Source organism: Sarcophilus harrisii, chromosome 1, assembly GCF_902635505.1.
Source record: "Sarcophilus harrisii chromosome 1, mSarHar1.11, whole genome shotgun sequence".
Taxonomy (NCBI): Eukaryota; Metazoa; Chordata; class Mammalia; order Dasyuromorphia; family Dasyuridae; genus Sarcophilus; species Sarcophilus harrisii.
In genome coordinates this window covers 379,905,540-379,930,691 of record NC_045426.1, presented here as the reverse complement: position 1 = coordinate 379,930,691, position 25,152 = coordinate 379,905,540, and the positions used below count along the sequence as shown (strand labels likewise).

The 25,152-nt window shown below is 35.7% G+C and overlaps 1 protein-coding gene across 3 annotated transcripts in view; it reads left to right on the top strand.

The window, feature by feature from the left end:
* The window catches only part of KIAA1328 (KIAA1328 ortholog), a 562,551-nt gene that overhangs the window by 5,927 nt on the left and 531,472 nt on the right, over positions 1-25,152 (top strand). For all 3 annotated transcript variants that reach the window (XR_004230870.1, XM_031946042.1, XM_031946041.1), the window contains exons 3-4: positions 1,118-1,260; positions 20,624-20,718. Coding sequence is in view for 2 of the 3 variants with exons in the window: in XM_031946042.1 (XP_031801902.1) it covers positions 1,118-1,260; positions 20,624-20,718 (238 nt within the window). In the remaining variant the exon portion in view is untranslated. The remainder of the gene's footprint in view (positions 1-1,117; positions 1,261-20,623; positions 20,719-25,152) is intronic.

Here is a 25,152-nt window from a genome sequence, read left to right as displayed (position 1 = left end):
ATTATAAAATCTCTTAAGGAAAATTTCTACCTCCTTAAAAAAGGTAATGTACCCTTAAAGCTTATTAGTTATCAGTTGGAAGAGGATGTAAATAATAGAAATAATTCACAGATGTTATCCATGTCAGAATATTAATAACTGGAGTTAAATTGAAACATAGCAATATTTTTATTTTTAAAAATACATTAAAGGTGAGTGAAATGAGCAGGACCAAGAGATCATTATATACTTAAACAACAATACTATATGATGATCAATTCTGATGGACATGGCCATCCTCAGCAATGAGATCAACCAAATCATTTCCAATAGAGCAGTAATGAATTGAACCAGCTACACCCAGCGAAAAAACTCTAGGAGATGACTATGAACCATTACATAGAATTCCCAATCCCTATATTTTTGTCCGCCTGCATTTTTGATTTCCTTCACAGGCTAATAGTACACTATTTCAAAGTCTGATTCTTTTTGTACAGCAAAATAACTGTTAGGACATGTATACTTACATTGTATTTAATTTATACTTTAACATATTTAACATGTATTGGTCAATCTGCCATCAGGGGGAGGGGATGGGGGGAAGGAGGGGAAAAATTGGAACAAAAGGTTTGCCGTCAATGCTGTAAAATTACCCATGCATATAACTTGTAAATAAAAAGCTATAATAAAAAAAAAATACGGTAAAGGGTATAAGGTTATCTGGTCTTGTAGAAGGATCACTGATTTAAAATCATAGGATCTAGCTACAAATTCTATCTTGCTTATCATTTATGTCACATTAGACAAGTTATTTAACTTCCCCGGGGCCTTGTGGTTTCATCATGTGTCATGTGAGGAATCTGAGTACCTTCTAATTCTTAAGGCACTGCTCCTATAATTTAATGTTTTTTATTTAATTTTTTAACTTTTCTAATAGAAGCCTTAGTGACTTGAAATATAGGCTCAAATGTCTTCAGGATTTTTAGGACATTAACAGAATTTGATGTTAGTGGTTAAATGTACCTGCTAGTATGAATACACCCCACCCCCCACCCCCACCACATACATATATATATATATATATACACACACACTATAGTGAATGCTGTCTTCTAAAATTGTATTTGGTCTTCTGTAGGAATGTCTGCAACTGGATATAGTAAAGCAAAACAGAAGTCAAAAATTTCCAAAATTGGTGTTAAACTAAAAGCTTCCAAGGCAGCTGAGGCTTCTGCCCCCATGGATCCTTTCAGAGGTGCAGGAGATTCAGTACATAAAGAGGTTAGTAGAATTCTCGTTTTTACTTAGAATTTTAGACTGGGGGGGAGGAGGGGGAGCGGGGATATATAAGGCTTACCCAGTGGCCAAAGTCATGAAGCTAAGTGAAAGTTTAATGAAGATGCTTTTATTGTGTTCTTTAGGTGGATGCCAGGCCATAGAATGCCACCTTGCCAAATCGGGTGACTCTTCATTCTCAAATAGGAAATTGTCTGTTTGTATTCTTTAAAGCAGGGGTCGGTCCTCAAACTACGATCCGCAGGCCAGATGCGGCAGCTGAGGACGTTTATCCCCCTCACCCAGGGCTATGAAGTTTCTTTATTTAAAGGCCCACAAAACAAAGGTTTTGTTTTTACTATAGTCCAGCCCTCCAACAGTCTGAGGGACAGAGAACTATTTTAAAAATTTGAGGACCCCTGCTTTAAAGTATACAGGAAAACATTCTAAGACCTCCTTCAAAACAGATTGAATTTAGTTTCAGGGTTCCCCACATCATTTCCCCCCCTCAAGCAGTTACCACCCAAATTAATTTTGGGGAAAAGGGGCTAAGGTCTTTTCTGTAATTGCTTCGAGTTGGCAAGCGTCATAGAGATGTCCTTGGTTCATTTGAGGGTTCATGCCAGGAGGGGAGGTGTGAGAATTGAAAACGGCAGCAAGACATCTAAGGGGTATTGTGTGTTCCCATCAGTGATCCCATGTTCTCTAGGCTGGAGGGCAGTTGAAAATCCATAGCTTGAATCCTAGAGAAAACAGATCTCAAGAGCAGATGGTGTGTCATCCAGGGTTGAGAAGATGACGTTTGGGAATAGGGCCTTTTGCAGAAAAAGCATCAGGTCCTGTCTGTGGGTTGCCTTAAGAATGCTGATAGCCCACTCACAATGCTGAATGCCCCCACTGCTCACAGAGCTCCCTAGCTTAGGTAGTTAAGGAGTTAATTGTGCTAAGGAGTTAATTACTGGCAGGGGTATAGAATGCCAATCAAAGAAAGTAAGAGAAAAAATGCTAGGAGCAAAAAAAGTTCCCATCTTTGGAGTGAAAAAGGCAGGAGAGTGAAAGTGAGAGAAAGAAGGATGCAGATCCATTCTATTCTACCCTCCTTTCTCCAGAGTACTCACAAGAAAATTCTGAAATAACTGAGAAGTAAAAGCAGAATTGTTTATCTCTCTGCAAGGAGTTTAGCAAGTGCTCTGAGGCTTTCGGAAGAGTTAGAAAAAAAACCCCAAAATCCCCTGCACTCTCCACCTGGGTATGTGGGAACTGGCTTCAGGAAGGAGGGAGTTTTGACAGCTCCCTCAGGATTCACTTGAGCACAAATTGGGCAGACCTGGTGAAACCACCCAGAAGGAGAAGGGTTAGGGCAGAGGTCCCAGGAGGCAATGGTTTAGCCTCTAGGTTGCCAGTGAGAGTCCCCACAGAATAACCTGCCTTTGTATTCCCATTTTTAGGAAAGCTAATTTCTCTTCGTTGGGTGCAGTCAGGGAAACAGGGTGGCAGAATTAAGGGTGTGATGCACTAGAGAGTCAGGTCAGGTAGGAGACCCTGATATCTATTAGTTCTCTCACCAAGCCACTGATGTCCTTTGGCTTTTAACATGCTGTGGACCCGGTGGGGAATTAAAACCTCTAATGGCTGTCTCAAAGTTAATTTTGAGGCCTCTTCAATTAAAAGCAGCCACTGCTCTAAGGCTGGAAAGTACACAACTGCTGTGGGGAAGGGTCTGGAGAATGGGCGTGGCCCAGCCTGCCAAGACTGCAGATCAAGATAAGAATGCAGTTAAGCTTCTCCAAATCTCTTAACTGTCTAAAAGTTTGTGCTTTAAAAAAGATTCTCTCAAGAAAATTATAGACCAATCTCTCTAATGAATATCGATGCTAAAATCTTAAATAAAATATTAGCAAAAAGATTACAGAAAATCATCCCCAGGATAATACACTATGATCAAGTAGGATTTATACCAGGAATGCAGGGCTGGTTCAATATTAGGAAAACTATTAGCATAATTGACTATATCAATAAGCAAACTAACAAAAACCATATGATCATCTCAATAGATGCAAAAAAAGCATTCGATAAAATCCAACATCCATTCCTAATAAAAACACTTGAGAGTATAGGAATAAATAGACTTTTTCTTAAAATAGTCAGGAGCATATATTTAAAACCATCAGTAAGCATCATATGCAATGGGGAAAAAACTGGAATCTTTCCCAGTAAGATCTGGAGTGAAGCAAGGTTGCCCATTGTCACCATTATTATTCAATATTGTATTAGAAACACTAGACTCGGCAAGAAGAGTCGAGAAAGAGATTAAAGGAATCAGAATAGGCAGGGAGGAAACCAAACTATCACTCTTTGCAAATGATATGATGGTATACTTAGAGAACCCTAGAGATTCTATGAAAAAGCTATTAGAAATAATCCATAACTTTAGCAAAGTTGCAGGTTATAAAATAAATCCCCATAAATCCTAGCATTTTTATACTTCCACCAACAAAATCCAACAGCAAGAGATACAAAGAGAAATTCCATTCAGAATAACTGTGACAGCATAAAATATTTGGGAATCTATCTACCAAAGGAAAGTCAGAATTATATGAGCTAAGTTACAAAAACTTTTCACACAAATAAAGTCAGACTTAAACAATTGAAAATGTCAAGTGCTCCTGGATAGGTTGTTAATAATAAAGATGACAATACCCTAAAGTAATCTATTTATTTAGTGCTATACCAATCAGACTTCCAAGAAAATATTTTAATGATCTAGAAAAATAACAACAAAAATTCATATGGAATAATAAAAAGGTCAAGAATCTCAAAAGAATTAATGAAAAAAATCAAATGAAGGTGGTCTAGCTGTACCTGATCTAAAACTATATTATAAAGCAGCAGTCACCAAAACCATTTGGTATTGGCTAAGAAATAGATTAGTTGATCACTGGAACAGGTTAGGTTTACAAGACAGAATAGTCAACTATAGCAATATAGTGTTTGACAAACCCAAAGATCCTAACTTTTGGGATAAGAATTCATTATTTGACAAAAACTGCTGGGATAACTGGAAATTAGTATGGCAGAAATTAGGATGGACCACACTTAAAACGTGATACCAAGATAAGATCAAAATGGGTCCATGATTTAGACATAAAGAATGAGATTATAAACAAATTGAGGAACATAGGATAGTTTATCTCCAGACTTGGAAGAGGAAGAAATTTGTGACTAAAGACGAACTAGAGACCATTATTGATCACAAAATAGAAAATTTTGATTACATCAAATTAAAAAGCTTCTGTACAAACAAAACTAATGCAAACAAGATTAGAAGGGAAGCAACAAACTGGGAAAACATCTTCACAGTTAAAGGTTCTGATAAAGGCCTCATTTCCAAAATATATAGAGAACTGACTCTAATTTATAAGAAACCAAGCCATTCTCCAATTGATAAATGGTCAAAGGATATGAACAGATAATTTTCAGATGATGAAATTGAAATCATTACCACTCATATGAAAGAGTGTTCCAAATCATTATTAATCAGAGAAATGCAAATTAAGACAACTCTGAGATACCACTACACACCTGTCAGATTGGCTAAGATGACAGGAAAAAATAATGATGATTGTTGGAGGGGATGCAGGAAAACTGGGACACTGATACATTGTTGGTGGAGCTGTGAACGAATCCAACCATTCTGGAGAGCATCTGAATTATGCCCAAAAGTTATCAAACCAAGATACCCTTTGACCCAGCAGTGTTTCTACTGGAATTATACCCAAGGAGATACTAAGAAGGGAAAGGGACCGTATGTGCCAAAATGTTGTGGCAGCCCTGTTTGTAGTGGCTAGAAGTTGAAATTGAGTGGATGCCCATAATTGAGAATGGTTGGGTAAATTGGTATATGAATGTTATGGAATATTATTGTTCTGTAAGAAATGACCACAAGATGAATACAGAGAAGCTTGAGAGAATTACATGAACTGATGCTATGAAATGAGAGAACCAAGAGAGATTATATAGGCAGCAACGATACTGCATGAAGATGTAATCTGATGGAAGTGGATTTCTTTGACAAAAGACCTAATTCAGTTTCAATTGATCAATGATGGACAGAAGAGCTAACCAAAGAAAACACTGGGAAATGAATGTAAACTGTTTGCATTTTGTTTTTCTTCCCGCATTATTTCTACCTTCTGAATCCAATCTCCCTGTGCAACAAGAAAACTGTTTGGATCTGCACATTACATTGTATCTAGGATATACTAGACATATTCAATATATATAGGACTGTTGCCATCTAGGGAAGGTGGAGGGTGGAGGAAAAATCGGAAAGAAGGAGTGCAAGGGAATAAGGAAAAAGTTACCCTGGCATGGATTCTGTTAATAAAAAGTTACTATAATAATAATTTAAAAAAAAAGATTCTCTGGAGGTTTGAGAGTAAGTTGGGTCCTCAATCTCATCATTAAGTCACCAAGTTGGGGAGGCAGAGGAGAGCTCTCAAGACAGGTCCTGAGCTCCCCCTGCTATGGGGAAGGGGTAGGAGAGACCAGAGGACCAGAGTAAGAATGAAGGAAAAGCCCCACCCATCTTGTCAGACCCCAGGGGGGCTGTCGTGGTGGAGCAAAGAGGAACTTGATCTAGCCCCAAATTTCCTGCCAGAGGGCAGGACATTGGCGGGGCCGGGGAGGGGGGAGGGGGCGTGCTTTATCAAGCAACCACCAGGTGTTGGGCTGTCCTGGTGGAGAGGTAGTCTCTCCAATGCTGCTCCTGCTCGAGCTCAGGATAGGGCTGGGGAGTCTCTTCGGACAGTTTCAATGACACCAAGAGAACGAACTTCTGGGGTTCCCGGCCTCAGTCTGGGAGGGATTTACATTAAAAGAAGCACCCCTGTTCCAAGTGTTTCTCCCAGGAGACAGAAGTTGCCCTGAGGAGAAAAAGAGCTGTGGAGTCCTGGGATTTAGTTCAGATGAGATAGAGTTAAAGAGCCAACAGCTATTTGTAACAATGGAGTGGGAGAAACTTGAGGGCTCAAAATTGGCTTCTCCAATTTCCTCCATTTATCCCCCAAGAACAGATCAAGGAGGGTGTTGGCCTTGGACCCCTCAAAAAGTTGGGTGGGGTCTCCAGAATAACCAGGTTTTTGGGAGAGATTCTCTAAAAGGGATTTAGGAGTGCATTGAGTTGCAAAAGAAGGCTCCTTTATCTCTAGAGGGGCTGGAAGGAGGGAAATTGATTTCCATCCAGCAAATCTAATCACCAGCTTAAGTTTTCCAGTTTTGAGGGTTTTTTTCCAAGTCAAATTTGTTTCTGCTCCAGGAAGGGTTTTTAGAGGCAGAGATGTTTTGTCTTTTTTGCCAGGAAAAAACCTTAGTGTCCCTAATTCTATAGCTCCTCATCCTTCTCTAGACATCTGTAAAAATGGAGAGCTTAACAAAAATGCTACTTTTGTCAGACCACGGGAATTCCCATAACAACATCCCCCGAGAATTCTGCTCGAGCCTAGTCTTGATGACTCAAACCTACCCCGGTGTTGTGTCTTAGCTATAGAGTAGACAACAACAAGAAAGGCTTTTACCTTGTCCAGATTTTGGGGTTTCCCAGTAAGGGAACCAGATGATGAGGTTCAGCACAGAGCAGAGAGTTGTGGGAACCCCTTCTGGTCAGCGCAGGGGAGTAGACTGGCATTGTCTACTCCTGAAATCCCCTGCATAAAAATGGTGGTTTTTTTTTTTTTTTTTATGAAAGTTAGACTGGCAAAAAGAAGTTTATTGTTGGAACTGAGAAGAAACTTTGTCTAGGGGTTGGGGGCAGGTTGAGTTGAAATCAGACTGGGATCTTCAAGAACTGAATAGAAATTTTCCAGTCGAATAAGTAGTCCTAGACTAATTTCCAGCTCAATAAAGATCAATAGAAATCTAGATCTCCAGTTTGGACTAAGTAGAGTAGTCCTGAACTCAACTAGTTCTACCAAGATAACAGAATGAAGCCATTTTTTCTTGATTCCCTGAGGCAGACCTCTCCCAGGAAAGTTCAAAGAATTTCTCCCTTCAAGGAGTTCTCAAATGTTTACCTCATGGTCCCCCCACAGTTTCAGGGTTCCCCACATCAAGACTATAAGGTTTAATTTATGTGCATTAAAATCTTTGCAGAAAAAAACCAAACCAATTCAAACTGAGTTTTCAATCTTATTTTTTTCCTTTATAATGTACGAAAGCTAAAAATCTGCCATTAACAAGTAACAGGTGTCATTATTAATTACATATAAATGAAAAAGAGACTAGACTGAAGATGAATTTAAAGAATCATGGGATTTGAAGCTGTAATGAACTTTAGACCGGATCTATGCAACTCCTTCTTCCTTCCCTACCCCACTCCTTCCATGTCTTTGTAGTTGTTTGTTTTACAAATGGAGAAACAAAAACTTTAAAATCTTACATTTATTTGACTAAAGTCACACAGATAGTAAGTTAAAAATCTGGGACTAAAACCCAGATCTTCTGACTCTAAAATTCAATGTACTTTCTTTCTACTATATTATTATTATTTTTTTAATCAGCTCTTCTTCTACTTGGTGTGGGAAGGCGGGTAGAGGATGAGGTAGGTCTGTGATAAAATCAGTGTCAAGAATTGTAATTTCATTAGTGTAGAAATTCCTTTAACCAAATGAAATCACAGCAAAGTCTTCATGGACAATTAGGTGGCACACACATTAGAACAGAGCAGGGCATCTTAAAACTTTTCCCACTGGTGATCCCAGATATATAAAATAGATAAACAAGTCAAATATATACTGATAATAAATCACAATTTCATGATCCCTTCATTTAGTTATGAGACACTACATGGGATTGCTAACTGCAATTTAAGAAGTTGAGGTATAGGGTGATAGGCCGTAAGTCAGGTCTGGAAAACTCATTTTTCTTAGTTCAAATCTGGCCTCAGGTACTTCTAGTTGTGTGATCCTGGGCAAGTCACTTAACTTTGTTTACCTCAGTTTTTTCATCTGTAAAAAGAGCTGGAGAAGGAAATGGTAAACCACTATATTTTTGTCAAGATCAGTGCTCTAAAACAGTCAATTGGTGAGAAGATTCTGACTTGCTCTGGTAAAATCAAGGTTAGTCCCTATCCACATTTTATATGAGGAACCTGAGTTGATCCTTTTATTACTCAGTGATTAACTATTTTACTCCTTACAAAAGTTATTCCAAACTTTTTCTTTCCTTATTGACTTCCACTCCATACTTTTCCCTCTTGTTTTAGCTGAAAACCTTATTGAAAAAAAATTGAGGCTGCGAAAACATCTCTCTACTCCTTTTTCTCCGACTCTGATGCTAGTGTTGACCTCTCAACATATATATTTGATTCTACTCCATCCTTTACTGAACTCTGCTGTCTTCAGGCTCTTATCCCCTATCTCTCTTCCTTTTCTCTGTCATATTCTTTGGGAAAAAAAAAAAAAAGCGGTCTTTACTGGTTGTCTCTTCTGCCTTTTCTCTCAGTCAGCTCATTGCAGTCTAGCTAACAACCTCATCAACCAGGTGAAACTGCACTTTTCCAAGTTACTGGAAAAGAGTAATTCTTTTTAATTGGCAACCTGATGGTCTTTTCTGTAACTGAGTTCTTCTGAAACTATTTTTGACTCTATACTGGAGGATATACTGAGCTAGAGGCAAGGAGACCAACTAGGAGTCTGTTGCAAAAATTTAGGTAAGAGGTGACTTGGACCTGTGCTAGAGTAGGATCTGTGTGAATGGAGAGAACCGATCAGAAACGAGAGGTTTTGCAACTTATTTTATGAAGTGAAGGAAAGTGGAGAATCTAGGATGATATCAAGGTTATGAACCCAGATGGATGGAACAGGGAAGCTGGGAAGGAAAGAGGAAAGAAAAGAAGGAAAATGTCTTGGACATGTTTACTTTAGGATGTCTTTGGGACATCCGGTATGAAACACAAAAAGCTATTTGTCATGTGGAATTGAAGGTCAGAGAGAGACTGGGGTTGAATAAGTAGATGTAGTTCAGTAGTACATCCTCTAAGCCAGAGCTGTTTAAATTGTGGGCTGTGACTCTCCATGGGGATATTATAACTGATTGTGGTGGTCACAAAATTATTATTTATTTTCAGTATATGTCTAATTTATATCCCTATTTTATATAATCTATATATCTGGTGTTAAGTATTTCTTGGGTGAAAAAGGGTCACAAATGGAAAAAGTTTAAGAAGTTTTGCTCTATGCAGCTGCCAAAGTGAATCTGACCCTATTACTTTCCAACTCAATAAACTTCAGGGACTTCCTGTTGTTTTTAAGATAAAATATAAATTTCTCTGTTTAAAGTTTTATCTAACTAGGGTTCAATTCATTTTTCTAGCTTGGATGATATTCTCTCTCCTCCATTCTTTCATCTTTCTAAACCTACCTTCTCCCTGTTTTCCACATACAACTCCGTTTCTTGGTTGTTTCCCATGCCTGAACTCTCTAGAGAGTCCCACTCAGTCATTGTCTTATATGTTGTTTTTCCTTCTTTCCCCAACTGCTGTTTCCCTCTCTCCCTTGTTACTTTGTCTATATACAGGATGAATGGTGGTGTCTTCAACAGAAGTAGAAAAATTAGAAGAAGTAGGTTTTGGAGAAAAAATAAAATTTGGTTTTATATTTGTAGAGAATTTTCTTTTTCTCTATATTGTAATCTTAAATTACTTGAGCTGTTGCAGTGGTGCTTGTCTAATGATCCGTGCATGATTTTTAATCTTTTTCATTATATCCGTGGTTCCTTAAAGTCTAGGATATGTGTTACTTGTTTATATCCACACTTTCTAGCACAGAGCCTTGTAGACAGTAGGTGCTCATTAAATATTTGTTTATCATGGTAATTGGCTACTATTGACCTAAATTGCTGTCGAGTATAAGACAAAATATAAGATACGGCTAATTTTCCTTATCATAAGGTTAGGTTTGATTTGTCACAAATTGAAAGGTGTTCTTTTGTATATTTTTATTATTTTAAACGTTGATCTTATAGAGTAGTGTTTAGGCTTCTGTTGAATATTTGTTATAATACATGTTAAAACTGTTTAGTCTTTTCCCCCCAAAAAACTGCTTTTAAAGTTGAGAACTACTCTTTGCTTGACCAGACCAGACCCTATCCCAGGACTTGACTACTTTTCAGTTCTGAGAAGGTACTGTTCTCCAGCTCAGGAAAAGAAAAAAAAAGCTTCTTTTAATTTGCTTTCCCTCTCCTTCCTGGTGATATTCTCGGAAAGTCTCATTTTTATAGTTTATATGTGTGTGTGTGTGTGTGTGTGTGTGTATGTGGACACATACTTATATATTGTGTGTATATATGTATAGTATATTGTGATGACCGCGTATTTTAAAATCAGCCGGAGTCAGGAATTCAGGTTAAGGGAAAATCTTAAATCTTTATTCTCAGTAGAGGTGAAGAAGGATTGTGATAGCAATGTATGCAGCTGTGTCAAGAAGCCGTCCAGCCTTCTCTTTCTGCTCCTCTCTCCGCCCCTTTGCCTCCACCCACCAAAATCGGCATTTCCTATACAACACATCAGGACTTGCAAAAAGAGTGGGTGGGGGGCCATTCTTTCTCCAAGCATATATATTAATAGAGTATGGTCCAATTACTATTTAGCCTCACGTGCTTGGGACCTCAGTGCATCAACTCGAGCTTCAGCCCATTACAGTATAAAAAATATATACATATATATATATATATATATATATATATATATATATATATATATATGTTATATATATATATATATATATATATGTATATTTTTAATTATTTCCCTAGTAGGCTTTTTCAATCATTGAGAGAGCTGTGCTTTAGTCTGTATGCATGTTCCTCACTGATGCAGATCCCATCCCTCTATACATACATGCCTCTTTATGAGTTCGTGAGGATCAAAAAATTGGTCAAAAAAGTGGTCAAACCCTTAGATTTGAGAGCTTCTTTATATTTCATGAGACCTTCATTCCATTGTGGGGTGAACCCACAATTTGATTTGAGGTTTAGTAGCTTAGTTCTGCATGTTTGAAAGCTTGCTATTAATTGGTTACCTTCATGACATGATGACATGGTGTAGAGAAGCTGTAGTGGAATTGTCAGTGTCCACTGAGTTTAAAAATTGTCAGGAAATGCTACAGTTGCCCAAATCTAGAAGCCACTCATTACACTTGTATGTGGCTTCATTTGTTTAATTTTTAATGTTTATGTAAGATCTAGTTGTTACCAGTTGTCTTTTCCAGCTTTTTATTAAAATCTTTCTCTTCTAAGGTAGGGAAGATCTGTTACCAACAACAAACTCAAGCTCAGGCTTTGTTTGCAGTGAAAGCTCTGAGAGATGGAACCTTAGAACTGCAGTGTCATAGAATGTTAGAGCTGGGGGAGTTCCTGCATCCCATTCAGTCCCCTTACTTTGGAGTTGAAGAAACCCAGGCCCAAAGAGGTGACTTGATGGCACTGACTAGAAGTAATCAAAACGACGTATTGTATCATATTATATTTAGAGATGCAGAGCAATAAAAAGACTCTACTTTTAGATAATGCTTTTAAGATAGATATCAATCCCTCATTGGCTTAAAGAAGGAATCTGAGATATTGAACAGTGAAGTGACTTGCTCAGGCAACTCTAAATCAGTGGCAGAATTGATTTAAAACAAACAAACAAAAAAACCTTTGGTATTCTGACTGATCTGAGTGTTGTTTAAATTCTCCAACGCTGCTTTGCCTTTCTTTGGGTTATTTTAATTTTAGGATGTCTTTAGTTTGGGATTCTTGTTAACAGTTTGCTATAAGGAGTTTAAACGATAGTCACTTAGCTGGATGTAGACACTTGTGAACAGAAAACATTTTTCTGTTTTCTTGGTATTGAAGAAAACGCTCATCATCCCACAATCTGTCTTGAGATAAGCATTCATTTTCCTTATTTTCTGCTTGCTTTTAATACCTCTAAAAAAGAAATGATATTAATATAAGGAAGTTAGTATAGGGAAGTTAGAATATGATTAATTAGTTCAGATTTTAAATTTGAGTTATTAATATTATAGAGAAAATGACAGTGCTTTTTTAGTGTCTGAAAATATGGGAACAAAACTAAGCACATGTATCTATAAACTGAAATGAAAACTTTAAAATAATCTAGGGCAGGTATCAGCAGAACAAGCTGTTCCAAGAGTACTAAAAAGAGAAGGGAAAGATTGCTGTACTTTTTTTTTTTTAAAGATAGTCTTGTGATAAATAGCACAATAATTGAAGAAGGATGTTGATTACAAAAACATTTGTTTAAATTTGTCTTTTTTGGTCTATTTGTAAACAAAACATATTTCTCTGTTGCTTGGTTACTATAGCCATATCTTTACTTATTGGCTATACAAACACGCATATATGGGAAGCTGGACATAAATGGTTTTGATTATTTGAAGAGAATTGACTGCTCACCTTTATCAGACATTTTTTTTTTTTTTTTTTTTTTTGTGCTGAGGCAGTTGAGGTTAAGTGACTTGCCCAGGGTCACATAGCTAGGAAGTGTTAAGTGTCTGAGACCAGATTTGAACTTAGGTTAGCCTGACTTCAGGGCTGATGCTCTATCCACTGAGCCACCTAGCTGCCATATTGAGCAATTTTTTTATTGAATTTGCTGGTTAGTTGAATGATCAGGTCATTTGGGTTTTATGAGGTGACATGAGCACACCTGTTCTCATTCATGTTCTTAAAAATAATCTTTTCAACTTAGTTGATATCAGATATGTAGGAATAGGGAGGAAGAAGATGGGAAAATATTTTAAAAGCCAAGTAATTGTTTTGAAAAATTAATAGAATTATAGAATCATAGACTTAGAGCTAGAAAGGCCCTTGAAAGTCATCTATAATTGATGATAACAAATCTCAGAAAGGTTCAGTGACTTGTTCATTGTCACATAGATAGTAATTGGCAGAATTAGGATTTCAACTCAAGTCCTCTGGCTTCAAATTCAACAGCCTTCTCATGGTATTATTTTGATCTTTCTATTGTTTCTTAAAAACTCTAGGGGTTTTCTTTAAGGAAATAAATGAAAGCTTAGAGTAGGAGACTAGGTAAGTTTGATTTTGATTTGATCAGTGAAAGTATTTGTATTTTTAAAAATTCATTTATCATTTGACATGTACATATATGTTATATAATGTATTAAGTACTTGTTGGATCTCAACTTTTCTCTTCTGCAACTGAAGAGAATTAGATTTACTATATCATTTCCTATGCTTTACTGGTTAATGAACACAAAATAAGACTCAACTTTTGGCCTCAAAGACCTTTTAGTCTCAAGCATATATTCCGTCCAATAAATATTTAAATATAAGGCATTGTGCTAGTTCCTGACAAAAATGAAATGGTCCCTGTCCCCATTAGGGAGAAGAGTTTTTCATTAGTGTGGTATGAATGTGGTAATTTGGATTATAAAATGTAGGACTCAGATGCCTACTTTGAGTAGTTTATGGATTGAGGTTATCGGGGTGGGGTGGGGGAATTTAAATTTAAGGGGGGGGGAGAACCTTTAAAGGCTATCTACCTGAGCTATAGTCTTAAAACAGGAATTTGCTAGAGGGGCCATCTCTTTTGGGACATTATTTTGCCACGTGCTGGTTAGAGACTTTTGAGGAGATTAATAAAACTTAACTTCCATGAATTATTATTAGTATTTTAAATTATGCTGCTGAAATGATCTGACTTCTAGTTGAGATGGTGCACTATCCCGTCTTAAGAATTCTAAAAAAAGAAAACATTCATTTATGATTAAAAAAAAAAGTCATGGATAGAAATTGTAGATTTAGGATTGGAAGGGATTTTAGAAACAATAGTCCAGCCCCCTCATTTTAAAAATGAGGAAACTGGGTTCTAGAAAGGATAAGTGGTTTGTATATGGTCATATATAAGTTGGTAAATTTCTGAGGAGGCATTTGAATCCAAGTCTTTCTGTTATTTTGGCTTTTAATCCACTCTACTATTCACTTATGTTTTACGGGAGAATCCATACTATTCATATTCACAGTTAAAATGACTATTTTCTACCATCCTATTTTTCCTCTCCTTGAATTCAAGTCTTTAATGGTGAGTCTAGCACTCTGACGCAAAATGTAAAGAGCTACTAATTCAATACTCCAAATTCATTAGTTTCTACTCTGGTACATTGTATCCTCAGAAATTCTGAAACTTTTAGGGCTTACGTTGACAACCATCTCACGTATATTCTTTGTATAGTGTATAGAATATCAAATATCTACTTAAAAAGCTTTTAAAAATTTAACACATTTCCCCTGTAGTCTGAAACACAAAATGCTTCCAGAGGACTTATTTTCAATTTAGTCAAAATCAAAAGGCCATGAAAAGAGCCATAATATAGCCTGGAGAGTAGCATACCACCTCTGCATTTCCTAAGGTGAGATAATCAGGAGGCTTGGATTTCAGAAACTTTCTTAAGTGCTTTAACTTCTTTTGAGGAAAGCTTTCTATAATAAAATATTATTATTTTACATTATTAAATTATATTATTAATAAGGCCATTTTAATAGCTATTTATTATGGAGAATTACATATTTCTCTTGCTCCTGTTTTTGTAGTATTTGAACATTAGCTTAGAGTCCACATTTTCTTTTCTTGTCCTGCATCTGTGAGGGATGAGTACCTTACAGAGTGAGGGCAGGAGTACACATGCTTTTATTATTACACTTTAGTCCTAATTGAGATCAAGGAAAGTCATAGTTAAGGGTCAGAGGTAATAAATGATTCATTTGTTTTACAAACCTCCTTTACCCATCTCCCCACTGCTTATGTATTCCTTTAATCGAGTAGTTTTCTTTCTCTTGCATTTTGTGTACTTTATGATATAACTTGGGAATTAGGAAGATTTGGATTCGAACCTTGCCCATGTTAAATGCTGACTCTGTAATTACCCAAAATACATATATTTCCACAAGTTTTAGTTGTATTTTTCTGAATCTTAATAACAAATATCATGTCACTGATTATTTCTTAGAATATAATATAGAATATGAAATATATAAATATATATGTATATGTATATGTATATATATATAAAATAGAATATAGAATATAGTACTGCTAACCATTCAGTGGACATGCAATTCTTATTGTCATCAGTCCTATTTGATGTATTCAGTGTACTTTGATCAGAGCTACAGGAAATGAGTTATTTGTGTAAAACAATCATAACTTAAATTTTATTTTGATTGCTTGAAGATAGTTTTCATTGAGTAATTTATCAATGCTTATTGAAAGTTGTGATTTATTTTTAAAGATTTTAAAAAGCATATTAGATATTAAAAATAAAAGTTTGCTGTTAAGTTAGAAGAATCCCATTAGAAGATATCCAGTAGGTGAAAAATGCAATTTTCTGGTTTCTTATTGTAATTATAAGCACTTATTTACCCTGTACAAATGTGAATTCATACTTATATGTAGTTGAAGGTAAACTATTGAATACCAATAGGCCATTTTCAGATACTCAGGCATTTATTTACTGGCCTTTGTGAAAAGGTGCCTGATCCTGGTGAAAACTCTGTGATATATCAGCTAGGGCCTTTTTGTGCTTTCGGGAAGTTTCTCATGGATGCTACTGATTTGAGGACATATGAATTTGTGTCAGGCTCATCATATGTTGTTATTAGGTTCTTATGTATATCTTAGGTTACCCACTCTAAGTTGATTCTTAGGGTGTTAGTTTTTTATCTCTCTTTTAGCATGAGAAAACTTCAGTAACTATCATTCACTATGCAAAGGCTTTCCTTTTCCACCCATTACTTTTTATTATCTCCAGAGTTCAGTTCAGAGGTCTTGCCAAAATATTTTTACAGTAACCATAGGTTCTCACTCAGAATGCATGTACTTCAAAGGATATGAACAATTCCCAGACGAAGAAATTGAAACTATTTCTAGCCATATGAAAAGATGCTCCAAGTCATTATTAATCAGAGAAATGCAAATTAAGACAACTCTGAGATACCACTACATATCTGTCAGATTGGCTAGAATGACAGAGAAAGATAATGAGGAATGTGGGATGTGGGAGAACAGGGACACTAATACATTGTTGGTGGAATTGTGAATACATCCAGCCATTCTGGAGAGTAGTTTGGAACTATGCTCAAAAAGTTATCAAACTGTGCATACCCTTTGATCCACCAGTGTTTCTACTGGGTTTATATCCCAAAGAAATCTTGAAGGGAAAGGGACAACCTATATGTGTACAAATGTTTGTGGCAGGTCTCTTTGTAGTGGCCAGAAACTGGAAACTGAGTGGATGCCCATCAATTGGAAAATGGCTGAATAAATTGTGGTATATGAATATTATGGAATATTATTGTTCTGTAAGAAATGACCAACAGGATGATTTCAGAGAGGCCTGAAGAGAATCACATGAATTGATACTAAGTGAAATGAGAGGACCAGGAGATCATTATATACTTCAGCAACAATACTATATGATGATCAATTCTGATGGACGTGGCCATCTCCAGCAATGAGATGAACCAATAGAGCAGTAAAGAATTGAACCAGCTACACCCAGCAAAAGAACTCTGGGAGATGACTATGAACCACTACATAGAATTCCCAATCCCTCTATTTTTGCCCACTTCCATTTTTTGATTTCCTTCACAGGCTAATTATACACTATTTCAAAGTCCATTTCTTTTTGTACAGCAAAATAACTGTTAGGACATGTATACTTATATTGTATTTAATTTATACTTTTAACATATTTAACATGTATTGATCAACCTGCCATCGAGGGGAGGGGATGGGGGAAAGAGGAGGAAAATTGGAACAAAAGGTTTGCTAATTGTCAATGCTGTAAAATTACCCATGCATATAACTTGTAAATAAAAAAACTATTTAAAAAAAGAATGCATGTACTGAGGAACAATTCTAATTACCTCTATTCTACCTATAACTAAAAATGATTCTTCTAAGTTTTAGTCAACAATACATTGTTTGGTGCCTGCATCCAAATTAGGATAATAAGCTTTCAAATGAAGTTGTTTTCATGGCAGTTGTATTACCCAAATTTGAAGGTCTCACTTGCCAGTTTAACAAAGGATAGCAGAATAGAATAGGTAAGTAAGCCACGAGAAGAAATTTATTTCAGGGATTTGTGCTCCTAAATGATGATTATTTCCAGGATGTGTAGAGGTATTGCATTTTAGGGAGATATATAAGCTCCTTGAAGAAGGAACTGTTTTTCATTTTTGTCTTTATATCCTAGCATTTATCATAGTGCTTTGCATATAGTAATCACTTTCTAAATATTTGTATTAGAGGCCACCTTTTTTGAAATGACGTTCGTAAAGGGAAGTCTGCCTTTTTGATAGCTGAGGATATGACTATATATTTTTTATTGTTTTTCTTTATTTTACTTATTTTTTGTTTTTGGTCTTTTTAAGCTTTTTATTTTCAAAATATATGCATAGATGGTTTTCAAGATTCACCCTTGCAAAACCTTGTATTACAAATTTTGTCTCCCTCCCTTCCCTTCACCCCCCCACTTAGCAAGTAATTCAATATATGTTAAACATGTGCATTTCTTCTTCTATACATATTTCCACAATTATGCTGCACAAGAAGAATCAGATCAAAAAGGAAAGAAAATGAATATGTTAAGTTTTTTAAAATTTCAGTAGTATTTTATTTTTCCAAATACATATATAGATAGTTTTCAACATTCTTTTTTTTGTTAAGACTTTGTGTTTCTTCCCCTCCCTCCTTTAGCTCTTGCCTCCCCAAGGCAGCAAGTAATCTGATATAAATTAAATATGTGCAATTCTTTTAAACATATTTCTATATTTGTCATGTTGTATAAGAAATATAAGACCAAAAGGGAAAAAAATCCGAGAAAAAAAGAAAGACCAAAAAAAAAAAAAGTGAAAATATTATGCTTCTATCCATATTTGATCTCCATAATACTCTCTCTGGATGCAGCTTGCATTTTCTATGCCAAGTCTTTCATGATTTGTTAAGGGACAGGTCAATTCTCCAAGACCCTCCATAGCTGTGAATCATAACATCTGAAGGCGTTGCAAGGCAGCCTTTGCTGACATAGGTGTTGCAGACTGCGAATGAGATAAATTGGAGATAGACAGAACAGGAGAAAGGTCAGACACATAACAGCCTTTCAGGAGAGAGGTCAGAGAACAGCAAATGCCTCTCAGTCTCCTTGTATCATCCTCTCACAAGAGGAGATCCATTCTGGGTTGGATCTCCAGCAGCTACTGTCAGATGACTCCCGTGTATTCCAATATATGGTACCCAAACATGGGATATAAGAAGCATAAGAATTTCAAGAAGAACCAGAGCTGTTCGTGAGAAAGATCCTTCCAGAGTTAAGGAAGAAGAGCCCCGGTAAAAACTTTTTTAGTTGGGGTAATTAAATGGGTCAACACATCAAAGGGCCGAGCCAGGAGACTGTTCTGACTATATAGTCCTCTTCTCCATTTGAAAGTTTGCCTCAATCAACATCTGGTACAACCATCCAGAAGTGATAATGCTGCTTGCATTGTTCAGTGTGCAGACCATTCTATGTGTGTGTGGGAAATAACAGCAAAAAACAAAAAACGGGGAATTGTTAAAGGACAGGTCAATTCCCCTAAAGTCTCCACAGCTGTGAATCATAACATCTGAAGGAGCTGCAAGGCAGCCTTTGCTGACATAGGTGTTGTGCACTGGGAATGAGATAAATTGGAGGCAGAGGGCAGAAGAGAGAGGTCAGCAATGGCCTTTCAGGAGAAAGGTCAGAGATCAGCAACTGTCAGTCTCCTTGTATCATCCTCTCACAAGAGGAGATCCATTCTGGGATGGAGCTCCAGCAGCTACTGTCAGGTGGCTCCTGTGTATTCCAACAATGATAACTTTGAATCACCAAATTGTTGAAAAAAGCCAAATCTATCACAGTTGATCATCACATAATTTTATTGTTACTATGTATAATAGTTCTTTTGGTTCTGCTCATTTCACTCACTTAACATCAGTTCATGTAAGTCTTTCCAGCTTTTCTGAAATCAGTCTGCTTAACATTACTTTTTCTTTAAAAACATTTTTTTTACAGTATTTATTTTTCCAGATACATGTACAGAGTGTTTTCAAAAATCACCTTTGCAAAATCCTGTATTCCAAATTTCTCTCTCCTTTCCCTCCCTCTCCCGAACAGCAAGATGTACAATTTTCTAAACATATTTCTATATTCATTGTGATGCCCCAAGAAAAATCAGATTAAAAATGGAAAAAAACATAAAAAAGGAAAAAGCAAATACGCAAAACAACAACAACAACAAAAGTAACGATAGTATGTCTTGATCCACCTTGTTTCGATAGTTCTCTCTCTCAATGCAGTTCTTACTCTCCATCACAAGTTTATTGAAATTGCCCTGAATCACCTCATTATTGAAAAGAGCCAAGTCCATCATAGTAGGTCATTACATAATCATCTTGTTGCTGTGTACAATGTTCTCTTGGTTCTGTTCACTTTAAATCTTCCCAGGCTTTTCTGGAGACATAAAATTTCCCCTAAGAATTGCTTTGGTTACATCCTATAAACTTTGGTATGTTGTCTCATTAATGTCATTTTCTTTGATAAAATTATCGATTGTTTCTATGATTTATTGTTTTGTTTTCCAGGCTTTTTGAAATCAGCCTGCTCATCATTTCTTATAGAACACTAATATTCCATTACTTTCAATTAACATAACTTATTCAGCCATTCTCCAGCTGATGGGCATCCACTCACTTTCCAGTTCCTTGCCACTACAGAAAGGGTTGCTACAAAAAATTCTTGCACATTTGGGTCCTTTTCCCTTTTTTATGATTTCTTGGGGATACAGATCCAGTAGAGACACTGCTGGATCAAAGAGGGTATACATTTACTATACTTTTTCTTGTGCTTATCATGTAGGTACTTCTTTACATTATCCTTTGCAGACTTTCTTGGTAATTACTCAATTGTTTAGACTTCAAGTTCCTTGAGTGGAGAGTGTCTTTTGCCTCTTTTTGTATCCTTAGCACCTAGCCCAGTGCCTGGCACATAGGGGGCACTAAATAAATACTTATTGAATTGAATATAATTAGCTAAATAACAATTGATAAAACCTAGTGACAAGCAATTCAGAGAAAAAAATAGATTTAATTGAAGCAAAGACCCTTTTGCTAGATGAAAAATATTTCAAGAAATTTCATCTCCAATCCTGTTTTTAAAAGATTCTTCCTAATAAGCTATTAGTAATTTAAGAAATGTTTTTTTTTTAACATTTAACAAAGTTAACATCTAACAAAAAAATTTTTTTTAACAAAAAACTTTTATTTTATTAGATCGTTCACAATGGAGGAATGAAGAGTGCCTGCTTGAAGGACTTATGTCCTGAAGACAAAAGACGTATTGCAAACTTAATTAAAGAACTTGCCAGGTAAGATTAAACCTCATATGGTAATACATTGTGCCAAGCAATGCATTTCTCTCGAAGAAAACTGTGAAACTGCCATTCTAGATGTGAACCACTATTTGATTTTGTGGGAACTAAAAATATTTCAGTATCAGACTTGTTATTCCATTTGAGAAAGAGATGTTCTGTGGTCAGAAAGCCAACATTCCTCTGCTCATTTTAGCTTTTATTTGAAGTTCAGATTGGTTGATATGAACCTTTATAGAAGTCATTTATCATGAGGGAAAGTTTTGAAACAAAGCAATATTGTTGAAGTAAGTTGGTATTGCTGTGATCAGAAGCACAGCAGTCATCTTTTGAGCTATCTAGTTAACCTTGTTTTATTATCTGCACAGAAATTGTGTTGTCTGTTGTAAAAATATTCTTTTATCATTTTGCTAACTTCGAATACTCTTTGAAAAGGAAATTTTTGAGTTTTGAGGGAGTATATTAGGAGGTATATTTCTGAACTGAGTACCAATCAGGTTCATCATGGATGTGTATAAAACCAGAACTGGACTTGGACTTGTTGGTTAATATTTGCTGCTGATTGTGTGTGACCTCTTTGTAAATATGTGTGCCAATTCTATAGCTCTTAGATAGTTATCTAGCAAATGAAAAAGTTTGTAAATAAGCAATGAAACATAGAAAATACTGATTTGAAAATTAATCAAAACAGCATTTTCTGTAAAATCATACATTTCATTGAATTTTTAAAAAATAACTACCTTCTTCAGTTTCGAATGATTAAAATAGAGCTTTCATATATTTGAAGTTTTATTTCAGCTGTTATAATTCTTCAAAAAATTTTTCTTTGCAAATTCTTTCATTTTTTTTTCTTGTTAAACACATAGAATCTTAGGAATACTTAGATACCAAAGGCATTGTTCTCTGGTGAGATAAACTTGGGGAGAAGTCTGAAATACTATATTCTGCTATAGGAATACAACTCTAGAAAAAATTAGCTTTTTCATCTAGTCTCTTTTGGCTAGATGTGACTTGTGGGTAAAGTTTTCGTTGAAAACAAAGTGTGTCTGTGTTTTTTTTTTTGTTTTTTTGTTTTTTTTGTTTTTTTAATTTGGGGGAAAAGTTCTGTTGTTAACCTTCCTGTTTGAATTTTATTCTCTGTTGTATTATTTACCAAATGGACAAAAGTAGTTGTCCAATCTCATGTATGCAAAAGAGGCTAAAATGCCATTGCAATTAGTGGAACTTAGTCTGTGACCTTTGAGGACCATGGTAATCCTGATCCATTACATTTGGAATTGGAAATCATTCCTAAAGAAGTAAGGAGCATCAATTTCCTGGTTTTTTTTTTTTTTTTTTTTTTGGATAATTTTAAAAAAAGCTTTTTATTTCCAAAACATATATATAATTTTTAACATTCATCTTGCAAATCCTTGTGTTCCAAAATTTTTTCTCCCTCCTTTCCCCCCACCCACTCCCCTAAATGGCAAAAAATCCAATATATGTTAAACGTGCAATTCTTCTATACATATTTCCACAATTATCATGCTACACAAGAAAAATTAGATCAAAAAGGAAAAAGTATGAGAAAGGAAACAAAATGTAAGCAAGCAACAACCAAAAAAAAGTGAAAATACTATATTGTTATAACCTCAATTGAGTATAGAATTCTGTCTTACCTTACAGGGAAGTAAGAAGGGAATGAGAGAAGGGGGTTGCTGCTACAAGGGAAGGTAAATTGGGTAGGAAGCTATCAAAACAAAACACTTTTGAAGAGGTACATGTTGAAAGGAGAAAAAGAAAAGTATAAATGGGGAGAAAATAGAATGGAGGGAAATATACAGTAATAATAACTGAAAAAAATTTTACAGCAAGGTTTTATGACAGACTTTATCAAATATATAGAGAACTCAATTGAATTTATAAGAATACAAATCATAACTCAATTGATGAAAAAAATTAATAAATTTACCAAAGGATATGAAGAAGCAGTTTTTAGAAGAAGAAATTAGATATGTATAGTTATATATAAAAATGCTCTAAATCCCATCTTTAAGGAAATGCAAGTTAAAATAGTTCTGAAGTACCACCTCATAGGATCATAAAGGAAATTGACAATTGTTGGAGAGAATGTAGGAAAATTGGGACAGAACACTCAAACTATTCTTAAAGGGCTATAAAATTGGATATACTCTGATCCAGCAATAGCACTACTAAGTCTGTATACCTAAGAGATTAAAAAAAAAGTAAAAGGACTTACATGTGGAAAAATATATCAGTCTTTTTGGGATGATAAAGAATTGGAAATTTAGGAATACTTAAACAAGTTGTGGTATATAATTGTGATGGAATACTATTGTGCTATATAACAAATGATGAGCAGGTTGATTTCAAAGAAGCATACTTTCAAGTGAAATGAGTAGAACCAGTACATTGTACACAGTAATAGTAATATTATGTAATGGTTAATTGTGAAATTCCAAAGAACTTACGATGAAAAATGTTATCCACATTCAGGGAAAGAACTGATGGAGTCTGAATACTTTTTTAAACTTTATTTTTTTGTGTTTTTGTGTTCTTTTACAACATGACTAATATGGAAATAATATGTTTTGCAAAAATTTATCTGAGTATGTGTGGGCGTGCACACACATGTATATAATCACAACTGTATAAATTATATCAAATTACTTGCCTTCACAATGTGGGGTGGTGATGAGGGATTAAGAGTATTTGGAACTCAAAATTTAAAAAACCCAAATGTTAAAAATTGTTTTGACATGTAATTGAAAAAATATAAAATAAATTTTAAAAAGAAAAAAAGAAAAAGAAAATACTATGTTGTGTTCCACACTCAGTTCCTTCAGTTCTCTCTCTGGGTACAGAAGGCTCTCTTCATCACATGAACATTGGAACTGGCCTGAATCTGGCCTGCTGTTGAAAAGAGCCCCATCCATCAGAATTGATCATCATGTAATCTTACTGTTATGTCTGTACAATGATCTCTCAGTTCTGCTCACTTCACTTAGCATCAGTTCATTATAAGTTTGTCCAGGTCTCTCTGAATTCATTCTGCTGATCGTTTCTTATAGAATAATAATATTCCAGAACATTCATATACCATAACTTATTCAGCCATTCTCCACTCAGTTTCCAGTTCCTTGCTACTACAAAAAGGACTAGCAGTTTGTTTTGTAAATTTTTTCATCGAGGGAAAGCCTTATCATATAGGGATGGTTGATGAATGAATAAATGAAAAAGCATTTATTAATTTCTTATGTGTTTTGTACTATATAGTCAAGTAAGAACCTGCCCTCAAGCTGCTTACATTCTTATAAGGGAAGACATTCTTTAGGGAAGTGGTAACCAAGGAGGACAGTTTTTAAAAGGAAGAGAGCTAGTGTTGGAATCTTTACAAACTTTTAAGCCATTAGAGTTGATAGAAACAATAATTATCTAATTTAGCATGATTCAACATGATTGATTTGATCTTAGAAGGAGATATTTTGGGCCAGAACTTGAAACAAGATACTAAGTACAACTGATGGAAACAATGCTTCACACCTTTAGAGAGCTCATAGAAGCAAGAAATATTTAAGTACTCATTGGAGTTCACATGTTTGGGAGATTTCAGGGCTTAGAAAGGGATATCTGAATTCACACCTCCCATTGAAGCTCTTAGGGCCAGAGAGCATGCTGGGAGATATCCCACAATCCCACTCTCAGAGAAGTAGCATAAATACAGCTCCAGTGAGCCACTCAAGAGAGTTTCTAGGGAACATTCCCAGGGGTTGGAGAGGAGCACTCTGGGAGGAAGCCCACAAGCCATCTATCTTCGAGGCAAGAGAAATTCATTGCTTCTTCCAACTTAGTGCTGGCTGGAGGCTGAAGAAAGCAGAGGCAGAAGCCAAGAACAAAGCTGCAAGACCTTTTGGAACCAAACAGAGAGATAGGCCTGAGCTAACCGGGCTATATTGAAGGACACAATAAAAGATCTGAACTTTTATCACCTGGCTGTGTTTTGGAAAAAGAACACCAACAAGATAGTGATTGGAATTTTAGGGAAATTGATATATCTTTTTCAGGAATGATGATTTTATTACTTTTCTTAGAATTACATTTAACAAGATAGGTGGATTAGGAGTTAGAGAAAATGGCATGAGGATGACCAGGAAATAGCTTGGTGGGAAGTAGTAGTAAAGACGCTTACTACTCAGAAGCCCAGCTCTCCAGTGTGGGAACTTTTAGATGCTAAAAATAAAAAGAAAGGCAGAAATAGCCTCTGCCCTCAAAGGAGCTGACATTCTAATAGGGAAGACAACAAGCAAGCAACTAAGTACAAATAGGACACAAAAAGGATAAGTTGGAGATAGAAAATGGAGAACATGTCCTTTGGAATTAAAAGGGTCTGACAAAAGCTTTTTGTAGAAAGTTAGATGTTGCATTTTTGTA